The following is a 22,977-nucleotide window of genomic DNA, read 5'->3' as shown; positions in this document are numbered from 1 at the left end:
TGTGTCTCTGTGTCCTCACTGACATCGCAGGTTCTATGTTTCAAAAGCTTTCGTCAAGCAGTTTTGCACAATTTTTCATTAGTGTTGTGCCGACACAGCCACACGTGACTCGACTATTCCGCATAATGGGTTTCACTAGTGATAAGGTTCGGGTCTCGTGGTTGGCAGTTCTGTGGGGTTTAGAGAGAATGTCGAACCGCACCTAATCGCGGCCTCAATACTATTCATCGAGGATCTCTGTCCCGCTAAAACTGTACGACATTCGTTATTTCCGTCGAAGGCGAGCAGAGGTATTAACCACGTTTGCGAAGTATTAAAATAAAAATTTCCATTCACGTTCCACTTTACTTAAAACATGGTCTGAACTGATACTGTAAAGGTAGACTCCTACTTTAACGTGATGAGGATTTCTCTCCAACTCTTGATGATTTTCCTTAGCCCACAAAAACATTCCTCTTATGTGAACTGCAATATATCACACATTCATCAGGAAATAACACTCACGCGAGAGACAGCATTTATAAATTGTGCCGACAAGCAGAGCGGGCTGCAACGCACTGCTCCGTGGCAAAATTCAATCACAAATGTCAGTCTAAAACATTTCATTTTCAATTTTTTTGATGTGATCAAGCATTGTTGTGTGCAGTACTTGAAGTTCAGTTGTTCTTTTGCAAATGGGTTTCATTGAAAATGCCCGATCGATCGAGTAACGGCGAAACACGCTTCTTCTCACATTTTATTACACAGCCTGTCTTTGAAGGTGCCTGAAACAAAAGCATATCTCTCACAATCAAGAAGGGTTGTTTTACAAAGTGAGGTCTTGACAAAGTGCCCTCTAAACACATTCATGGTCTTCATAACTTTTTGGACTGTCTGTGGATTTTCATGATTCCCCCCCCCCCCCCCCACACACACACACACACACACACACACACACACACACACACACACACACACCACTAATCACACATATATAGTGTAACATCAGCCGTGGCTTCGCAACTGAAAAATGCAGTACTGTAAATAAACAAAAACTATTCCGATGACAAAGCAGGAGTACCAATCAAACAATTACTTACTACCCCAAATTCTAGGGGGTCCAAGGACTTCTCAGATAGCTGGTAAATTACAGCCAGAAACAAAATTAATCAAGGGCCAGGGACTGTCCACGTGGGGCTTCAACTATCTTGAGCACACTGAACAGAGGAGTATAAAGTTACATATGCATACTAGAACTCAGAAATTAGTTCCGTATACTTGCTTTAAAACTCGCCAGCGAGTCCTGTGACGTCATCTCTGTATGCTCTCAGATTCGACTCCTGAGTCTCCACCGTTGCCGACTTGTCATCAGAGTTGGTTGTGAGGTACAATTGACCTCGACTCACTCAGAAAGGAGAGCAAGTACACGAGTCCACACACATAACTGCTGATTTGCGACATTCCTACTACACACTCAAACTATTTGAAAGAAATTTTCACCACCAGACTGTAAATTACTATTCATTTATTTCACATAATCATGATTTCACGTTTATAACCAAGTGAAAGTTGAAATGTCACAAAATGTCTGACCTGCCTAAATGACATAAGCAATTATGGGGCATGACATTATAATATACCAATACAATGACTGACTGACTGGTTACCAGTAAACACTGTTCTATTTACACATACACCCACACCCACGACCACATTTATATATGTATGTATATGTATATGTTTGTACATATATAAACTTTTTTTGAAGACTGCACTACATTTACTTTCACATTTAATGTCTGTTCAAAGAATGTCTAACAATTATCTTGAAGCATTACCAACTCTGCAATGACAGTACCAGAAAAGAAAAGACATGAGGATAAAGTGCAATCTCTAAATAGTTACTAATTATTAAAATGGATTTACAACAGTTTTCGAAAAAGTTACAGAAATGAATTATAAGCTACACAACTCACTGTCACTGTCAGCCCACAAGTGCAAGCTGCCAATACAGAAACTGCGCACTTTTTGGTCGCAGTGATAACAGTGACATTGTTCTGTGCCCAGTTTTTGTTTGATACAGGACGTTTAGTCATGGTGGGAATGAGATAAACAGGAATACAACCATTTTGCACACACTGGATGAAATTTATATCTCTTTCATATGAAATGTGGATTACAGCACGAAACTTATTCCGTGCGTCACTCTAGCTCTAATAGCACATCTGCAAATTATGTACTTTCCATTAGTTAATTTTTGTCTGGCACACTCCAGTCTCACAAAACAAAGGCTCCTCGAAGGCCACCCGATCTCGATAATAGCTCAGTTCACCTCACCGGTGCTACTTTACAGCAGCAAGATTGTGTACTCGTCTTCCGTACTAACGAGAATTCACAACTAGCCTCACACGTCTGCACGCTCCAATAAGAGAGAGCGAGTAGACAAGTTGACGAGTACGAAGCTACTACAGCACCACAGTTCTCAGAGTCTTAATACCCGAGGAACTACAGCGGGAGCAGTGGAAGTCCATTAGCACCAACGTAACGACAGGTGTCTTACTTCATAAAGTATGCAACCCGGAACATTAGACTCGTACTCACTTCGTTTCTGATCTCTAGTACCCTCAGAAATAGTTTTTGTATATCACACCACTGAACTCAACACGTGGCCGAAGCCACAGGAGCTCAAAGCGGTCATCTTCGCCTTACTCTCATCACAGGTTACTGCAGGACGGAGTGACATATCGAGATAATGTATTTCAGCCATTCGTTTAATTTTAACTTCTCGGAAAGTAAGTAGTTTACCCAACTGTTTTGTTACAACTACGATGTTCCCTTCGTGACATTTCGGGACTGCAGCCGTATGATTTTTCACATCTTGCTGCAATATTTCAGTTGACAATGATGGAGCCATCTTCAGCTGAGTTTTACATTGACTGCTGATGCACATATCTGAAGTATACCAAAAATTGTCACAGTGGCACACTCACATAGGATATTTGAAAGCTAAAACATAAACTCGACCATTCATTGCAAAAGCACTCACTCACGCATGCTGAAGGTCCCTTCCTTTATCATCTGAACTATCTGCACATTAGAATCTTCATTGCATGGAATACATTTACAAACAGTCATCCACACAAAATCCTTACAGTGCCATCACTAACAGATAAAAACGTGAAAGTCAGCAGCAGCACTTTAACTTCATTTTTTTACCAGTTGTTGCACATTTGTGAAAATAATCAGCTAAACTTTACAAACAGCCATCCAAGCACTGCACTTACACATGGTATAGAGCACATCTGCATCTACACAATTACCCTGCAATTCATAATTAAGTGCCTGGCAGAACTATCTGCACATTAGAATCTTCATTGCATGGAATACATTTACAAACAGTCATCCACACAAAATCCTTACAGTGCCATCACTAACAGATAAAAACGTGTAAGTCAGCAGCAGCACTTTAACTTCATTTTTTTTACCAGTTGTTGCACATTTGTGAAAATAATCAGCTAAACTTTACAAACAGCCATCCAAGCACTGCACTTACACATGGTATAGAGCACATCTGCATCTACACAATTACCCTGCAATTCATAATTAAGTGCCTGGCAGAGGGTTCATCAAACCACCTTCAAACTATTTCCCTGCCATTCCACTCTCTAACAATGCTGGGAAAATGAACACTTAAATATTTTCGTGTGAGCTCTGATTTCTCTTATTTTATTAGAATGGTGTCAACAAAATATTTTCACATTCGGAGGAGAAAGATGGGGATTGAATTTTCAAAAAAAGATCTCTACGCAATAAAAACATCTTTGTTTCAATGACTTCCACCCCATCTCACTTATATCCATGACACTCTTATTTATTTTGCCATAACAACACAAATTATGCTGCTCTTCTTTAGACTTTTTCAGTTTCCTCTGTCCACCCTATCTACTAACAAACCCATACCACACAGCAATATTCCAGAAGATGAAGAACACAGTCTCTTCAATAGATCTGTTACATCATCTAAGTTTTCTGTCAATGAAACAGTCTTTTTTTGCCATCCCCACAATATTATCAAAGTGATTTACTAATTTAAGTTTCTATAAACATAACAGTTAAATATTTAGTTGAACTAAAAATCTTCAGTCTTGTGTGATTTATTGAATAACTGAAATTGAATGGATTCCTTTTAGTTGGTTGGTTTTGGGGAAGGAGACCAGACAGCGAGATCATCGGTCTCATCGGTTTAGGAAAAGACGGGGAAGGAAGTCGGCCGTGCCCTTTGAAAGTAACCATCCCGGCATTTGCCTGGAGCGATTTAGGAAAATCACGGAAAACCTAAATCAGGATGGCCGGACGCGGGATTGAACCGTCGTCCTCCCGAATGCGAGTCCAGTGTCTAACCACTGCGCCACCTCGCTCGGTTCTTCCTTTTAGTACTCAATATATGTTCCACAATATATGTTTCAAAATCCTGCTGAAAATAGACATTAGGTACATTGGTCTGTAGTTCAATAAACTGCTCCTATTTCATTTCTTGAGTATTGTGCAGCTTTCCAGTATTTAAGGTTCAAATGGCTCAGAGCACTATGGGACTTAATATCTGAGATCATCAGTCCCCTAGAACTTAGAACTACTTAAATCTAACTAACCTAAGGACATCACACACATCCGTGCCCAAGGCAGGATTCGAACCTGCGACCGTAGTGGTCGCACGGTTCCAGACTGTAGCGCCTAGAACTGCTCAGCCACACCGGCCGGCCTCCAGTATTTAAGTACGGGCTATTCATCGAGCAAGTGGTCGTATACGATTAAGTATGGAGCTATCGCATCAGCATACTCTGAAATGAATATGACTGGTATACAATCTGGACTGGCAGCCTTCCCTTCATTAAGTGATTTAAACTGCTTCAGTTTAACCCCTCGCAACATTGAAAGTTGGGGAGTATTATGTAGTGTAAAATCCACTTTCTCTCTCAGAAAATTCAACACTTTGGCAGTGGCTGTCTTGTCATCCACAAGTATCTGGGGTAGTGAGGTAGGCAAGCTCTAGAGCATCCCACAGATCAGTCAGCAGGGCGCACTCAACAAGAATATGCACTGTCGCCAGTGGACTACCGCAGCTGCAGTTAGGAGGATCCTCCCGATGCAGAAGAAACTTGTGTGTGAATCTCACAAGGCCAATGCATAATTGGCACAATACAATGGCATCTTTCTGAAAGACTCAGAAAGATGTATGCCGTATCTCAGTTGACCTCTTGATCACCCTTAATTTACAGGGTGTGGTTCAAAAGTTTCAAGACTTAACTTCGAACTAGAAATTTGTTGGACATTTAAGTACAGTGGTCTAAAATTCTTCAAAATAGGATTCTTCAGCATCAACACAGCGCTGCCAGCGCATCTTCCACTGTTCGTAGCCCTTCTGGAAGGCCTCAGGTGTCGTGCTGTCCACGGATCTCGTCGAAGCCTGCCGGATGGTGTCGACGGAGTTGAATCGCTTTCCTTTTAGGCCTGTCTCGATTCAGGGGAAGAGGAAAAAGTCACTCGGAGCCAAGTCGGGACTGTAGGGCGGCTGCAGCAGTGTCGTCATGTTGAACTTGACCAAAACTTTGGCGGCAGTGCGCGACACGTGAGCGGGCGCGTTGCCGTGGTGGAGAATCCAATCGCTCTCGATCGCCATGCGGGCGCGGCTAACTCGGTCCCTCAGGCGGCGAAGCCCTCCAGCGTAAAATTCACCTGTGACAGTCTGCCCAAAAGCAACAAACTCCTTGTGAATCACTCCTTTACCATAAAAAAAAAAAAGAAGAAAAAAAGAACCAAGCAGCATGCACTTCACACACGACTTGCTCATGCGAGCTTTCTTGGGCTTTGGCGAGGAAGCAGTGTGCCATTCTGAGCTTTCACTCTTCAACTCGGGATTGTACTTGTAGACCCAGGTCTCATCACCAGTAACCACTTTCTCCAGAAGATTTGGATCAACATTCAACCGTTACAGCATTTCCTGGCAAACAGTCATGCGCCGTTTCTTCTGATCCATCGAACAAAACTACCACACTCTGACTGAGTCCCAGTTCATTGGCAATTAATCTAGTACTAAGACGACAGTCACTGTTTAAAAGTTCCCGCACTCTCTCCACATTTTGATCCGTTCGGCTCGATGATGTTCTCCCAGAGTGGTCGTCATCTTCAACATTCCTGCGGCAATCCTTGAAACATTTGTGCCACGTGAAAACCATTGCACGGGACATGTCTTTTCCTTAAAGGCCTCTCGAATCATACCGAGGGTCTCCGTGGCGGTTTTGTTCAGTCGCACACAAAACTTAATCGCATAACGCTGCTCCATTTTCGCCTCTACCACTTTTCGACCGAGGTCAATGACACGTACTCACGCTGCAAGCGATACGCACTATCCAGGGTTCCGGAGGCAACTGCCGCAGCGTCAGTTCGTTCCCCGAGACCCCCCACTACTTCCCCCACCCGGTGGAACCGGTCTGCGTGCGCTCCACTACTCGGAAATGAATCAGGCTTGAAACTTCTGAATCACACCTTGTATTTTGGGTCATAGTAGTCTGCCATTCCAATTCGCAAAGCCTCAAAATATTGTGTCAGACTTGTAATTTTGGGCACGGTATTCCAATGTCAAGTTGATCTCTTGTAGTTGTGTCTTTAGCTAGACGGTCAACAAGTTCATTTCCCGGAATGCCTATGTGGCTCAGTGTTCATATGTAGATCACCGTCTTTCCAGAACTGCAGAGGTCAAACAGTAGGTCCCGGATGTTGACGACAAAAAGGTTTTTAAGGTAGCAGAGGGATATGTCTTTTAAGCAACTCAGAGATTCGCTAAAGATCAGAACTTTCGCCGTAGCAAGGGATTTGATGTACCACAGTCTGACACATGGCAACCAACTCTGCAGTGTATACATTGCACGGCACTCGGCAGAGTGTCCCCTCGCACGTGCGAAAGTGTAACAGACCCTGTCGGTGACCTTCAATCTGTCTGTGTAGCAGCATACTGGATTAGAATAATTGTAGAGGATCGAATGAAAGAAGGTACTTGAGAAGGATAGGATAGGAAAAGTATTCTTCTCGGATCCTCAAAAGAGATCCATTTGTACCACAGGACAGGGTAGAGACCACAGGTGGTGTCGAGAGGGAGCCCTCGGAATACAGACTAACATAGCTGTTGGAGGTCCTTCAGCAGAGAATCGAGTCAGATCCCAGCTGGTCTACCCAGTTTTGGGCGGTGCACAGTCTGAACTGTCGATTGTGGAACAGCGGTGAGTGACGTGTGAGTAGGCATCTGCCCAATTGTGACTGTGTAATTAGCCAGAAGCTGCTGTTGTCTAACCTGCACTGATGGGGCATGCTTCTGTCAGGGAAACTGTCAAAAGGCTCGTATGGAAGGCCTCTGTTGCCAACTGCACACCACTGTGCTGAGCAGGGTCCAGCGAGCTCAGTATGGACAGTGTTGCTGACACGCAGGCAATACATTCATAGTCCAAGTGAGATAGAAACAGTGTTCTGTAAAAGCTCAGAAGAACTGTGCAGTCCCACACCACGAGGAGTTACTGAGAAAATGGAGATCATTCAGCTTCTCCAGTCAAGTTGCCTCGAGCTGGTGGCCACGTGGCAGTCAAGTTACCTTGTTGTCAAACAAAATAGCTAAGAATCGAAAGGCTTCGACGACGTCAAGTAACTGGTCATTAAGATAAATTCTTAGGTACAGGTGCACATCCTGAGTCGGCTAAACTGTACAACTCGTGATTTTGCAGGAGGTAACTGACAGCCACAATTCAAAGCCCAGTCATGTACTCTCCAGACAAAGCCCGAAGTTGGCGGTCAGCAGTGCGCAGTGATGCAGAGGCATAGTACTGGCAAATATCATCCACGTACAGTGACAGAGACTGTGGGGGGCACTGCATGTACAACGCCGTCGATGGCAATAGCGAACGGCATTAGGCTAAGGCCCGATCCCTGAAGTACTCCAGTTTCCTGTACGTATTGCTCGTAAGAGTTGAACCTATAGAGACCTAAAAATGTCAGAGACTTAGGAAATTCTGGATAAAAGTAGTTAAATTGCCACGGAAACCCAATTTGTGTAATGTAGAGGGGACACGATGTCGCCAGGTTATATCTTATGCCTCCTGCAAGTCTAAAAACACAGCAATCAGTGCCGGCAATGTGTAAAGCATTGCACATTGCAAATTCCAGACGAACCAGGTGATCTGTGGTGGACCGGAAATCCCAAAAGTCACTTTGGAATAGTGATATACGCCCTTCGACTTCAAGGCACCACCAAAGACGGCTATACACCATTAGTTTGAATAGCATACACAGCCTATTCATCGTAGGGATCAGCCAGCAGTTAGTTAAAATTTGTGGATCCTTTCCTGGTTTTTGAGGATCTTGTAGGATCCAGGGGCCATATCTCGACACACTGCCATAGCACTGTGAAGCTCCCATTCACTAAAAAGGGTGTTTATGATAGGGAGCCGTGTGCACGGACGGGTAGTGGACGGCATTCGGTAAGGTGAAGATGATAATTACTGCAAGCGGACACTTCAGCAAAGTGTGCCGCAAAAAAGTCAGCAAGTACCATAGGAACAGTGCATATGTTACCACCGAACAGGATGCCAGGAACTGCCACAAGTGGTGGACGGTCACAAATGCTGCGGTGTTTAGTCCACACTTTGGACGATGGAGGATGGGATCGCACAGATGGGGTACATGTTGCTCCCAACACTCCTGCTTCCTTTTCTTTATTGAAGATCACGCTCTCACCAGGTGTCTCTTGTACGCTATTAAATTATCTATAGAGGGATGGCACTAGTGCCGTTTAAGCACCCTGCGGCATTCGCTGATAGCTGTGGCTATATCTTCAGACCACCCTGGCACCAGCGGTTGATGGGATGAGCCGAGGAGTCGGGGATCGTTGCTGCTGCAGCTTTAATAACAGTATCCTATACCACTTTGTTGATATCCGTTGCACAATTGGTTGCAAAAGAGGCTCTAGAGAAGACAGCCCGCTACTCAGTTTTCCGAAGCAACCAATGTGGAGCGTATTCCAGATGTGTGTAAGTGGAGAGAGAGAGAGAGAGAGAGAGAGAGAGAGAGAGAGGGGGGGGGGGGGGATAGGAAAATGGTCACTGTCACAAAGATCGCCATGGAAATGTCACTGAATCAGGGGTAAGATACTCAGGCTGCAAACTTAGAGATCAATACTTTAGTATGTTCCGTGGGCCGCACTCCAGTGATGAGTAGGCAGATATCCAATTCTGTGAGGAGGGGTTCCAGTACTAGGCCTCTACGAGACACTGTCGCCATCCCACAGAGGATTATGGGCATTTAAGTCCTCAATAAGAGGAAAGCGGCAGGTAGCTGTTCCACTGACTGTAACAGCTCATGGTAATGGAAAGGTCCATTTGGGCTGGATAAACATTACATGTTGTCATCTGAACTGGCAGGTACGCACTAAAGGCCAAGGCCTCTAGTGCAATGGTAAGGAGCACCTGCTCAGTGAAAATAACAGGGCATACGAGGGTACAGGCCCCACCAGACACTCTCTCGACATTAACGTGACTGGTACAGCAGCGTTTGTAGTTTTTCAGAGCAGGGAGGTATGTTGCTGTAAACTGTATTTTATAAAGTGCTAAGCCAATTACAGAGTACAGCCGTTTAAATGACAGTTTGGTCAGATGGAGATAGCAACCGTTACAGTTCCACTGAAGGAGTGCTCGAGTAAGGTGTGAGAAAGCGGCGAATAGAGAAGATGAGTGTGATTACTTCACTACCGGCGTGCAGCCCACCTGATTGTAAGATCCAACGTCAGTGTGCGTAGGTTCAGCCTTTGCAGGGGTGGGGAGCAGAACATCCGAGCCAGTGCGCTGCTGGCGCCAGTCTCCATCGATTCCGATCGTTGTGAGTCGATTTTCGATGCCCCATTGTCTTCTTCGCATCTTTGGCGAATGGCTATTTAACTGCCACGTGCGCACTCTGCAGAGGCTCGCGTTCGGGTATCAACTGTGTGAGGGGCAGTGAAGTGTGACGTTGGTGCGTGACCGAGTCGGTACGACGAAAGAGCGCGGGCAGCTGTCGTGGCGTGTTTCGCCATTTGAATGCAGATCCACTGCCGATGGTGACCGGGATTTCCTGGAGATTTGGAGGACAGATTTCCTTCGCATCTGTTATATGTTACTCAAGGTGAATGAACTGGAGGCATCGAACTGTTCCTTGGTGGGTTGTGTTCATGTTAATTGAACACATGAGCGCACTGAAAACTAGCTTGGTTGTTTCAGTTATTTGTCACCGTACTTGGTCTGGACGCCTGATATGTTGATGGTATGACATGAAGCCGTGTTTAATGCGTAGCTAGAGGTCATGCCAAATAATATGTAAGTCTGTGCCTGCTGTTCATGAGCGGGCCAAAATAATTTTACTATTTCCTGTTCCTATGTTATTATTTTATTTCTTGTGCTAGAGAATTGGCTACTCAAATTTTAAAAGCCGTAGGTTAGTCCTGCTGTGGTTCATTGGTGCAGTGTATAATCAAAGATTTATTACAACCAGTTGGGCAGATATGTTTGTCTATCTGATGCGCCAGAATGTTGTCTGCCGCTGACGTGTTTATGTTTCAGATAACCGGCAAGTGGTCGACGCGAGCAGACTCCGATCGGGGTATCACAGTGAAAGAGGGAAATTTAAGGACCTGGATCGGTGTCTATGGTCACGTTGTTAATGTCCTGCGATTCCATCTTTCAGGTAGAGCGTTGTGGTTTTCCGGAAGCTTAATTGTAGCTCAAAGTTCAGTATAATTGCACTACCTTCTCATTTGTGAATCTCCTGTTTCTGGTAGAGCCTTTCGCTCTGCTCGCGCCCGTCACTAATTTTCAGGGTAAAAATTGAAATCCGCTCCATGTCAAGACTATTTAACATGCTATTATTATATTTTGGCCATTAAATGTATGTGAACCTCATACCTGTCAGTAATACTAAAGAGTAGCTTACTCGAGTGCATTAATCTGATAATACCTTTAATTTGTTACAATTGCTTAAAATCAGATCATGGAAGCATGGGTTACGTGAAAGACAGTTCCCATCCAAGTCATGAAGCATTCAGTTATGTCAGTAAATTTAATTAATGCTGGTTTTACGAACATTGTTCTAATTAGTGAAAATTCTGAAAGATCTGTGTCTATGTTTGTAATAAAGAAGTGTACGGCAACTACAAAGCGGTTATGTGTTTAATTTCGATGTGTCGAAAGGAGGATTACATCGCATCCGAAGCCCCAGAAAGTAGTTTATCTTCCTGCTTATCCATTTTATCCTTGTGAGTCTTCGATTCCTGTGAAGATTTTCCCATTTTATCTTGTGGGAGTGAAGAGAACAGTACCCTTCTTCGGCCCGCAGACTGTGGCTGCAGGTCCTTGTCTCGAGAGGGAGCCACCTCGAGAGGTGCCCTCATCACTCACGACACCGAAGGACGACTAGGCATCTCTGGCCACACCGATGGCGTGGGAACCACCGGTGCTGCAGAGGTTGGGGGTACGAAAGCTGACATACCCTCCCCAAACTGTGAGGCAGGCTCTGGAATGCTACCACGGCCACGAAGTTTCGTGCCAGACCTCGTCGCGAGGTGTGGACTGTGACAACAGTCGCAAAACTGGAGACCGTATAAGTCGGATGAACCCTTTCAAACTTTTTCTTTGGCTCTCGATAAGACAGACGGTCAAGTGCTTTATACCCTCGAATTTTCTTCCCCATACTTAAACACTAAGCTTTGTGGTGAACGAGGAGGGTCCTCTTTCAGACAGTTGACACACTGAGGGGGTTAGTCACGGTTGCCCTCGAGGGATGCCTGTCCACACGCCAGACAGACAGACACATTAGAACAGCAGGACAACGGGTGTCCGAACCTCTGGTACTTGAAACATCTCATCAGAGGAGGAAAAAAAGGCCTGAAATAACACCTTTAAACTGTGACCTTAACCTCCTCAGGCAAAATGTTACCACCACAGGCCAGGATAAAAGCTCCGATGTCCACTCTATTATCTTTGGGTCCCTTCCGGATGTGGCGAACAAAATGAACTCCACACCACGCCAGATTAGTATGCAGCTCTTCATCAGTTTGTAGACTCTGATTCAAGATAAGACCTCGAATTCTACTGAGCTCGCTACGAGGAGAAATGTGACTGTATATCTCCTATCTTTACACAGTCCTGAGGTGCCCGTGATCAGTCGGCCTGTGACGTTTTGATCAGCGAAGATCCATTTCTCGTCTTTTCTATTGCTGCAACCTCCCCAAATTGATCTTCAATACTTTCAACGAAAAACAATGGCTTCGTCGTAGCGAAAGTTCCACTGTCAGTTAAGCAACAAACCAAGAACTTAGCAAACTGTCCACTTCCATTTCCCCTTACCTGGCCCTCCCCCTGGAGGCACGGTCAAAGATGAAAATGTCATAGGATTGTAAACCTGTGCATTAAAACCACTGTTCCCGACTGCTGAGATGGCCACGCCGGCACGGTCACCGTTAAGTTCAATCCGTTTCATTGGGGACGATCTGCCCCGTCTCACTCACTCTGACTGGAGGCTCTCTCGTGGGCGCCACCCGGCCGAGGCGACCGCCACCTGGCACAGTAGCCGTTGCCCCGAGTGCCAGTACCCCGACGTGGGCAGGGACCTGCTCCTCGGCTGCCACGGGTTACAGCTCGGGAGTCTGCCGTGACCTAGAGGCTATGTGACAACCCCACCACGAAGGACTGGCTACCGTGCTGGATTTCGGGTGCAGAAGCAAATCCACTTAGATTTGTTGGTGTAAAAGACGAGAGCACACAGTGAGAATTAACGCACCACTGTGAGGCGTCCTTCCCCAAACGGACCGCACTACTGTAAAACTTTGAAAGTGGAGGTCAAACCCAAAATGGTGACCAGAATTTAAAAAGCCAAAACAAGTGAGGGGAAGAAGCATAAAAAAAGTCAAAATCTTCAGAAGTCCGAAGTATAGTCAAAATACCAATGTAAAAACGTAACCAAATAAAAACAGTCCTATTAGTCGCCTCTTACGACAGGCAAGGAAGGGTCGCAAGTCTATTCAGTTGAAGAACTTGCTGATGGAAAGAAAAGTAGTTCATGGATAATAGATAAATTTGAACACATTTTTTTGCCTATACTTGGCATTAAAATAACTTTGTGACTGACTTCTCAGAGAGTTAATTTGTAGGGCCAGCCAATCACAGTTCTGTCTCAAACACCAGGTGTGTTGTGCTGTCACTTGTTTTGTCTCATTCTATATTCTGTGGGTACAAGCAGAGCCTCGTCACACGTGGCTGTCTACACACTAATGTAATTAAGCCTAATGCACTTTATGAACTCCCCAATACTGGTCATTTCTGTCATTGCATTTGTAAGACAATAACCCCATACAAAACTATTTATATGTAAACATCATTTTTTGCTAGCTGCTGCTTACATTTAATGTGAATAAAGACATAACGGTAAATATTATGAAGTTATTTACAATATTTCCACACAATTGTTAAGTTCATTTAAAGAATATGTATATGTCAATTTAAATACTGCTTTTGCCACTGCCGTAAGTAATTAGATTCCTTAGCTACAAGTATGACCTCTCTGTCCTTTCTCACTTGACAGCAATTGTGTTGTAAGAAAGTTTTGTGGGGTGAATTGAAAAGGCAAGTCATGTTTTGTGCAGATGTAGCGAACAGTTGGAATTTTTTAGCTCGCGTGAGCAGATGAAAATCATATTACTGCAGAAGCTGCATAAATACTGTGTCAGTTATCCAAGTATTTTTAAAATACAGAAACGAAAGGAATGAACTATTATTGTTTCATACTTAAAGTTACCAAAAAAACTACTAAAATCCTGGAAAGTTTCAGATTTTATTTTTATAGCAATTTTGATACAATTGTATCGTGAAAAAGAGATCAAAGTCAGCTTAAAAACAAGCCAAGTATATGATTAAGACACTTAAATGTCGACATGGGTACTTAAAAAATTCCACAAAATTGACCAATATCAGAGCTTTAATGTGTCAGTGGCATGTTGTTACGAAGGTGGCAATTCTGTCCTCTATCACTGAAGCCTGTTCTTCACAAGTTTTTTATTCAGGGTGTAGCACCTCACCCGTCAATAGCCAGTCCTAAATATCCACCTGTTGCCAACAGAAACCACATATCATTATACGACTCGAGTACACTGGCGTCAGGAAACAGAGAGTGCCACAAATGGGATCTGCCCACTGCCCTCAGATACGAGTTTCGATATCACACTGCTGAACTCAACACGTGGAAAAACCACAGGAGCTTCAAGCAGTCATCTTCGCCTTACTCTCATCATGGGGTTCAGTTATTTACATTCCAAACTCTGCACTAATGGGAAAACGAGCACATAATCAGGCCTAACAGCAGAAAAAAAGGTGGCAATTCTACATGACAAAAACACTTCTTGGTAGCTACCTTTCATGCAATCAGATTATGTGACTATCAGATGTTAAATCAGTCTGGACACAAACTTCCAGATGTTTCATATCTGCAACTGTTTCCTGCTAACAATGAAAGTCTACTGGCCTATTTCTGCATAATACATTACAATTAACTTTAAATGCGAACATTTTAGGTTAGGCTTTACCACGACTGTTATTGACATTAAATGAAACAACAAGTTTACTGTTACCGGTCGCTGTTTATCTCCACAGTGGGTTTCAAAGTTTTAAACCTCCATCAGGTGAATTTACATTTGTTAGGGTGACATTTGTGTCTGTGTGTTGTGTTACGATTTTTGGAGGAACTTGTGGCACTGTCTCCAGTGGTCACAGGTTCCTTTCAAGGCATATTTGTTTGTATTGACATCAAGATCAATCGTCTCTGAAGATTCGAGGAAGACATCAGAGAGGATGACGTCGAAATTGGAACATGTACTTCCTGTGGTTTATCCTTCCACTTCAACTTCGATTTTTCTGTCTGAGGAGGCTTCGCTGCCACAACCCTGGAAGTGATAGTGGCTGTGTCGGACAGCGGACAAGACTGGATCTTTGAAGTGGCAGGGAGTTCCGTGTCAGCAACAAGGGTCTTTTCTGAAGTTCTGTGAGAAGGGGAGGGGCAGGCTTTGAAGTGACTGCAGCAGCACAAGTGCATTGAGAAATGCAGGTACTAGTGCTGACGCTAGCAACGTCTGTTTGTGTAGCCACATCATTTTTCGGGAATGGCTGTTTGAGAATGGAGGCAAAGGAGGCAGCGAATGTGGGTGGCTACGTGAACTCTACTATCTTTTTGGCTTTGCCATACGAGATGCACTTCGTTGTTTTTATCTCCTCGATCTTACATTCTTCGAGGAAGACACTGCAGTCCCTCCCTCCTGATAGGCAGGACAATCCCCAGAGCAGTTGACAAATTTGGAGGAAATGAACAATGAACTCCGTCACGGGCAGCTTTACCGTATTTGCCACACGTGGCTTCTGCCTTATAACAAAGAGCAGTGTGCCCAAAATGATGACATTTAAAATAGCACATTGGGTTGGGGAAATAAGGCTGCACACTTAGGCAAAGGAAACCTGCCTTGACATGCTCTAGAAGTCTGGTGCTGTTAAACGAAAGTACAAAAAAGTCAGATTTGAAAAGCTCGCCACCCACACTTCTCGTGACATTTTGCATGTCGACAATGCCTTCCGAGGACCACTCAGCTTTCAGTTCTTCTCGGGGAATGTCAACTAGATACCTTCATGTCACAACATCTTTGCTGTAGTTCCAGGTGTTGTGCCGTTCAATTGCAATTGCATACTCCCTGAAGCATTGAGTTTTCTGGAGGTTCTTCACTTGTTTGGAATTATCGACATTTTGAGCAACGGCATTCCATTTTACAAGCACTTGACAGGTTTTACAGTTAAAGCTATGCCCTCTAAATCTTTTTTGAATGTAGAATGGTGAAACATTATCGAAGCTGCCCATTCTGACAAGCAGCAAGCGTTCTGTTACTATTAGCTGGAGGATTGGGTGCCTGAGCCTTCTTGTTTGATCGTGTGTCAGTACCTTCCAGTAGCCCACCCTTTCCACTGGGAGGAGGAAGAGAAAATTTCAAATTATCCATCTCGGTCCCACAAGCAGCTACTGAAATAAAAGTCCACCCAGAGAGAGAGCCCACATGCCTATGTAAGCCTTATACAACTGAGGTGTGGCAGGTTTCCCAGCGGTTGCCCACTAACGACTGTTCAACCTCAACAGCCACGCATCTCGTCAGCATGTATTACACCTTGAGACTGAGGTGTTTTTTTTTATAGAGGCTTTAACCATCCTCGCAATCCGGCCCGTAAAGCCGAGATCCCCGTTCCCTGTGACACACAACATTCCACCATCGCGTCTGTCGGTGGCCACTTAAGCCTGCCCAGTACTTACAGCAACAAAGAACTGGCGGCGATTATCAGTGTCTAGCTTAGGAACCCTGGGCCCGCCTTGCCCATACCCAGAAAATGAATACTGAGTCCAGGTGGTCACATTACCGTGACTGGAGAGTGTAGTAATGATGAGTCTGTCAAATACGTTTTGTTATCTGCTTCCCGCTCCATGTTTAATTTGTGTACAGAGTGATATCTCGTGGCAACAATCGGAGCTAACACCTGGTTGGCTAAAGAGAAGGCGGCATCTGGTGGGAAAAACACTAAAGTGAACTCCAGAAAGCAATGAAGCTTGGCCGAAATCAATACATTACAAATTAAAGTGGATCCCCCCCACAAACTTTTCTGTCTGTATGTGAAGGCTAAGTACAGGAACTATTACAGGGATTTTGATATGGGTTTCACTAATGGATAAACTAATTCACAAGGAAGGTTTGTGTACATAATTTACAAATATTTTGGGAAAATTGGCTGGATTACGACAATGTTTGTCAATTAAATCATCTTTGCTGACAACCTTCCTGGAAAGTAGTTCTTAGATTGTTTACATTATACTGGAATTTGGGGTCAATATATGGTTACCTAACAATGCCCTCTGAATTTTAATCATAGTTCCACACAGTGGCCCTTAACCACAGTTACTGCTGCACTAGACAGGTCACCTGGCCATAGGAACTTACCGTGAGCTGTGTGAAGCCAGGGTGAATCGCCATTGACAGCTAAATTTAATCTAGCAAGTTAGAAAGAAAGCTGCTACTCGGCACGAAATCATCATAGCCAACACCCGATCCACCTGTAATGCCCTTATTTTTACAAACATCTAAAACACAAAGGTGAATTCGGAAATGCTGCATTAGACGGTAAACAAACTACCAAAAAGTATTGTGGAGCATGTGATTTACACCGACTCAGTGTCAACAGTGAGCTGAGGGAACCCCGCTACGCAACTTCCACTCGAGTGTCGTGCGTCCCTCTGTCACACTCGCACAGACACTACTGATGAGGCCGTCAGCCCTTACACACCTTGTGCTGACACGCGTCCAGCTCAGAGACGCGCCCCTCGTAGCGCTGCACGGCGTCGATGAACTTGTCCTCGACACTCTTCGTCTCGAAGTGGACCTCGGGCACGTCGACTCCCGATGCCGAGGCCGGCCGGGCAGAACCGCTTCCGTCAGCCTCGCCGCCTCCCCCGGCCCAGGACGGGAGTAGCCACCCCAGGATGGACGCGCCGCCACATTCTGGGGCTGCCAACGTTAGCCACAGCAGGAAGAGGAGTCTGGCGGACATCCCAGAGCCCTGCAATGTGCGCCACAGCTGTGACAGTAGCAGCAAGCCAAGTGATGCTGCCCAACACGTTAAATCACATTACGGGGCAAGGCACAGACCCCAATGTTTCCTGGACACCTCTTATCTGTTAAGAAATTTCACAACAGTGCAAACTTGCTACAGGGTAGAATATTCGAGATGGATTACAGAACTAGGTCTCTCAGTGAGGCTTTAAAAACTAGAATCTTTCTTCCTTCCTGCCTTCAAGACAACATTCACCATTGTAATCCCCGTATCTAATCCAGCCTCAAGTGATGCTGTTCTGTCGTAGGTTTCACACACATTTTCGTGTGGCTAATAGGAGAATCTATGGCGAATAATATTGTAGAACAGAACAGTACAATTCCAATTATCCAAACTCCAACTATTTGGATCACTTTGAGGAGAAAGAAATTTGTACTCTATGACTTAACCTGTTTGTTTTGTCCATTAGTTATTACAGTATACAGTACACTATATGTTACTTTATCATTCTAAAAAAAATAAGCAGTGAATGTATTACAAGACAAAATCTTCCAGTGAACAATGAACACAGCACGCACATTATTGTGTCTGTGGTGCCTGTCATTCAATGCAGCATACATAAGCCTGTGTCGTGTCTTAACATATACGATTTGTTGCTACACGTTCATTTTCTGTTATCTTTTATTTTGTTTTTCTTTTTTTTTAAATTGTGTTGTAGTTTATTGTGCAGGATATGTCTTCTAATAGGAAACACACTGTCTTATCATCGGCAGCCTAAATAAAAGTCATTAAACAATTAGACAAAGGCACGAGTGATAAGCAGTTAACTAAGATGTTTCGTGTGGGAACAACAATTTCAGACAAAAAAGGCCTCAATTTTAAACTTCATATCTGTCCTCGAGAATGTACATGGGAGTTCATCAAGACAAGCAAGGAAAACAGCAGAAAACAAAGAGGTTGAAAAGGCCATATTCAAGCAGTTTTCATCAAGCAAAACTTGTAGCCTAGAAAATCGACAGTTTGTCTTCTTTTAAACTAAGAAATGGATGGCCACGGAATTTCAGGATGGGGCATAATATTTGTGAGCTGAATTTAAGTGGTGAAAAATTATCAAAAGACCCAAGAACCGCAGAAAACGTTGAAAAATTGAAACTCGAAGCAGAATCTTATGACAATGAATGTCAATGTGACATAGATGAGACAAGTCTTATTTGGAATGCTTTGCCTGAAATAAGTTTAGCTTGTAAAATGCTCCTAGCCATAAAGTTTGTAAAGATCATGTTATCACACTCAACTATGCTAACTCTATGGGATACCACAAAATACCCCTTTTGTCAAGAGGAAAATCTTGAAGCCTCAGGCTTTCAAAAATGTTACAAAAACTTCCATCTTTTACAAAAATGAATGAAAGGCCTGGATAACTGCTGCTTTCTTTTGCAAATAGTATGTTTCAATTTGCATACCTAAAATAAAAAAAAATCCATAAAGCCACAGGAAACAAAAACAGTAAGGCGATGTTAATTCTGTCTAATGCACCCACCTACCCCAAAGAGGGCCTTCTCAGTAGAGAAGAAGGGTATTTCAAAAGACTCATTCTGCCGCCAAACTTAATGAGTTTGTCGGCAGCCAGCAGACTGATCAGTTATCGAAACTATGAAGCGGCACTACAGAATACAACAGTTGAGGGAGCTGATCAGCAAAAACTGAATTTAAAAGACTGCCTCACACAGCAGAAGAAGCATGAAATCTGGTGAAGACAACCACATGAAAAAGAGCTTGGAATAAATTTAAAGACACTTCAACCAAAGATGAGGTACAGAAAGACAAAGAGGAAAGAAGAAGTGTGTAAAGGAAGAGGAAGAAAAAGAAGCAGCAGAGGATAAAATGTCACTGGAGGACATAAGAAAGATCCTTCTGAAAACTCCTTAACATCCGATTGCAGTGCAGAGAATACACAGGCGAGTGGCTTTCTTGTGATTATTTAGACCCTGGATTCCAAATTCTCAGTCACGATGAAATCATTCAAAGTGTGAGAAAAGAAACTGATAGTCAGGAGGATAACATTGTCACTGAACCAGATGGAGAATGTCAGCTGGTGAGGGATTTGTGTGAGTCGACACTGTGCTGACACGGATGGAGCGGCATCCTGAGTGTGACCACATACAGCTTTTCACCATCAAGCACAAAAACAACTGAAGACAGCAAAATAACTGACTCTGATCGATATGTTCAAGAAATGACACTGTATGTAAGTACCGCACTGCCCAAAATCTAATCAACATTGCTTTGTAGTCATTAAATTAATATTACAGTAGTATGTATACACAAATATAAGTAAAAAAGAGGGAGAGGGAGAAATGTCCTCTTTCACGATTTACCCAATATCGCAGATGGGGTCTGGTCCCAAGTCATCAAGATAATTGGAGTTTTACTGTATTCCAACATCTGTCTACCTCGGTTTTTGTTCTCTACAGCTTCCTCTACTACCACAGGACTTATTTTGTGATGCCTTACCACACATCATACCAGCCTGTTTCATTTAGTCAGCGTTTTTCACACTTTCCTGCCCTCACTAGCTTTGCAGAGACCCTAGTTTCTTACCTTACAACCATTCTTAATTTTCAGCAGCCTTGTATACCCACCTCACACACATCAATCTTCTTCTTTTCCAAGTTTCCTACCATCCACAATCATCATCTACACAACACTGTGCTCCAGACACGCATCCTCAGAAGCTTTTACTTCAGATAACAAAGGCCCAAGTAGATTAACCATTTGTACAATATTACAATAGTATTTCTGATTTAGTGTTAGAGAAGATATTTGGTGACCTGTGACTATGATATAACTAGAAACTGAGCTGCATTTTCTTAACGTAAATGTCTCAAGAGTCACGTAATACCTGGAAAACAATTTATAATGAATAAATTATGGTTTATAACAAAACACTCTGAAATGGAAATGCACAACATTATTACTAAAAGCACTAGTTTAAAGTCCGATGACTGTATGTACATAATTGTGTTAAGAATTAGACCCATAATTAGAAACAAGAGTCACTACCAACCTGGGTAGTTTGAAACACACAAGATAGCAAAGGGCAGCAATTTTGAAATACTATTACATGGAAAAAAAATTGTTCAAAAAGTCAGAACACCTCCTGAAAGACAAAAGAATACAAGCACCAGGAAGTACCATCTTCCTCAAAAAGAAACGCAAATACCTCTGGTGGCACAATAAATGTGATTAACAAACCCCGAAAAGGTGGAGAGCATGTAACATACGAAAGCAAATACAAATGACAAGAATCAAAGGGGGAACAAGAAGATAATTCGGTACGAGTCATCGGCTTGGGCCACTGACATACACTAGTGTTAATGGCTGCTATTATGTCACATTCCGTGTATACATTCACAGTTTTGTTGTTAGTTGGTAAAGTCAATGGACACGAAAACAAAAAAGAACTGGTTGTGGTGACATTAACTGTAGCTTAGCCTGAGGTACAGGTCAGGTTGGAAGGCAACAGTCTGCTCGCGTGTTTGCTGACCCAACAAATTTGGAGCTACAGAAACCTGGTTGTGCTGACAGACTGATCTGTAGCTCAGCACATTTGGAGGGGGGAAAGAAAAGTCAATAACATCACATTACAGTTCCTATGTTGTTTATGGTAATTGTTGCATGTTTCCCTTGTTACTGGTCAAAGCCAGGAAAGCAACATCAAAAAGTCTTAAGAGAGTCAGACTACAACATCTGAAAGGTAATCACTCCACAGAGAATTCTGCAAATTTTGAGTATCAGTAGACGTCAATAGAACTAGAGTTTAAACAAATCGACATTAGGGGTTTCCACAGAGCATTCAAAACCAGTTTAAGGAAATATACAACACCAACCTTGTATGGTTGCCAAAAATGTTCGAAATTGCCCAAACAACACTGAAAATTGAAAAAAAATGTAACTCCAACAAACCACATGCAAATTTCAGTTTTGACAATACAACATCGAGTGAACCAGACTAAGTCACCATCATCTGAAGACGTATAGTGAAGAATTATGAAAGAACTCTCGTAACAATATGATAGCGTGCCAAACAAAATTAAGTCAAGAAACTTGGGAAACAAACATCCTCCCAACTAGAGGAGCAGCTGCAATAATACATACCCAACACAAAAGGGGGAATAAAACAGATCCCAATAATTAGAGAGGAACATCCCTCTTGCCACTGACTTACTTTAATGTGACCAGCACCTAAGTTCGACATCAGCCTGCAACAACCACTCTCAGATGGCAGGTGGCAATACCAGCAGTAGACGGTGTATAAAACATGCCGGATAGGTAGAGAGGGGAGGATGCGCAAAACAGTGCAGTCATTGTCATAATACAGAAACAGAGTAATTTACCTGATGTCCAAAAGGGCACAATCACTGACTTTTGGGCCATGGGTGAAAGCATTTCTGAAACAGCTAAGTTTGTAAACAGGATGTTGAATCAAACACCTTTGAGCCATCTAGTTTCCAAACATATTTTATTCAGCTACCTGTTTCGGCAATTTACTAACGCCATTTTCAGGCCCCTGATCGGCATTTAGGAAGGTTCCACCTCGGTTCTGGTAAGAACAGGGGCCAGCATTCGAATACTGGTATCTGTAGATTTCTGCTCGCTATAGCGATCATTTCGATCGTCATCTGCTGACTCGGCCGAAAGGTATTTGATTCGATATCCTGAATCTAACAGCCGAGTCCTGAAACCATCTCTGAATAGGTGGACAAACAGACAAGTTTGTAAACTGTTTGCGTGTCACCGTAATTAAAGTACACTGTACGTGACAAAATGGTGTTATCTAAAACAGCACCAGGGCAACTGTAGTACACCACAGACTGTAAATGACAGGGGTGAACAACAGCCGTAGAGATGTGTACAGGCAAACAGACACGCAACTCTCGAGTAAATGACCGCCCAGACGAACCGAGGGGTTACCGGCAATGTCTACTCGTCGACCGTTCAGTGAACGTCGCAGCATACGGGCCTCCACAAGCAGGTGTCTGGTTCGTAGACCTGTGATGACTGCTACTGAGTGGTGATGAAGACTGGGCCAACACCACAACTGGGGTTCACTGAGCAGCAAGAGGTGACCTTTTCAGATGAATCACATTTTATGCTCTATCTGGCATATGGCCGTTGGCACATATGAAATGAAATGTCAAAGCAAATACCCTGCAACAATCATCAGCAGGGTCCATGCCAGGGTGGATTCCCTGAGTGATCTCATTGTTCTGGAAGGTACAATGCATCGAGCAGAAGTATGCAT

At 43.5% G+C, this 22,977-nt stretch overlaps 1 protein-coding gene across 6 annotated transcripts in view; it reads right to left on the bottom strand.

Annotated features, from left to right (window-relative positions):
- The window catches only part of LOC126213465 (protein brambleberry-like), a 204,607-nt gene that overhangs the window by 178,764 nt on the left and 2,866 nt on the right, over positions 1-22,977 (bottom strand). For all 6 annotated transcript variants that reach the window (XM_049941241.1, XM_049941243.1, XM_049941244.1 and 3 more), the window contains exon 2: positions 17,406-17,678. In XM_049941241.1, coding sequence (XP_049797198.1) covers positions 17,406-17,669 — 264 coding nt within the window. In that variant the 5' untranslated portion in view covers positions 17,670-17,678. The remainder of the gene's footprint in view (positions 1-17,405; positions 17,679-22,977) is intronic.

Source organism: Schistocerca nitens, chromosome 11 (assembly GCF_023898315.1).
Source record: "Schistocerca nitens isolate TAMUIC-IGC-003100 chromosome 11, iqSchNite1.1, whole genome shotgun sequence".
NCBI classification, from domain to species: Eukaryota; Metazoa; Arthropoda; class Insecta; order Orthoptera; family Acrididae; genus Schistocerca; species Schistocerca nitens.
This window is presented reverse-complemented; position numbering and strand designations above follow the sequence as displayed.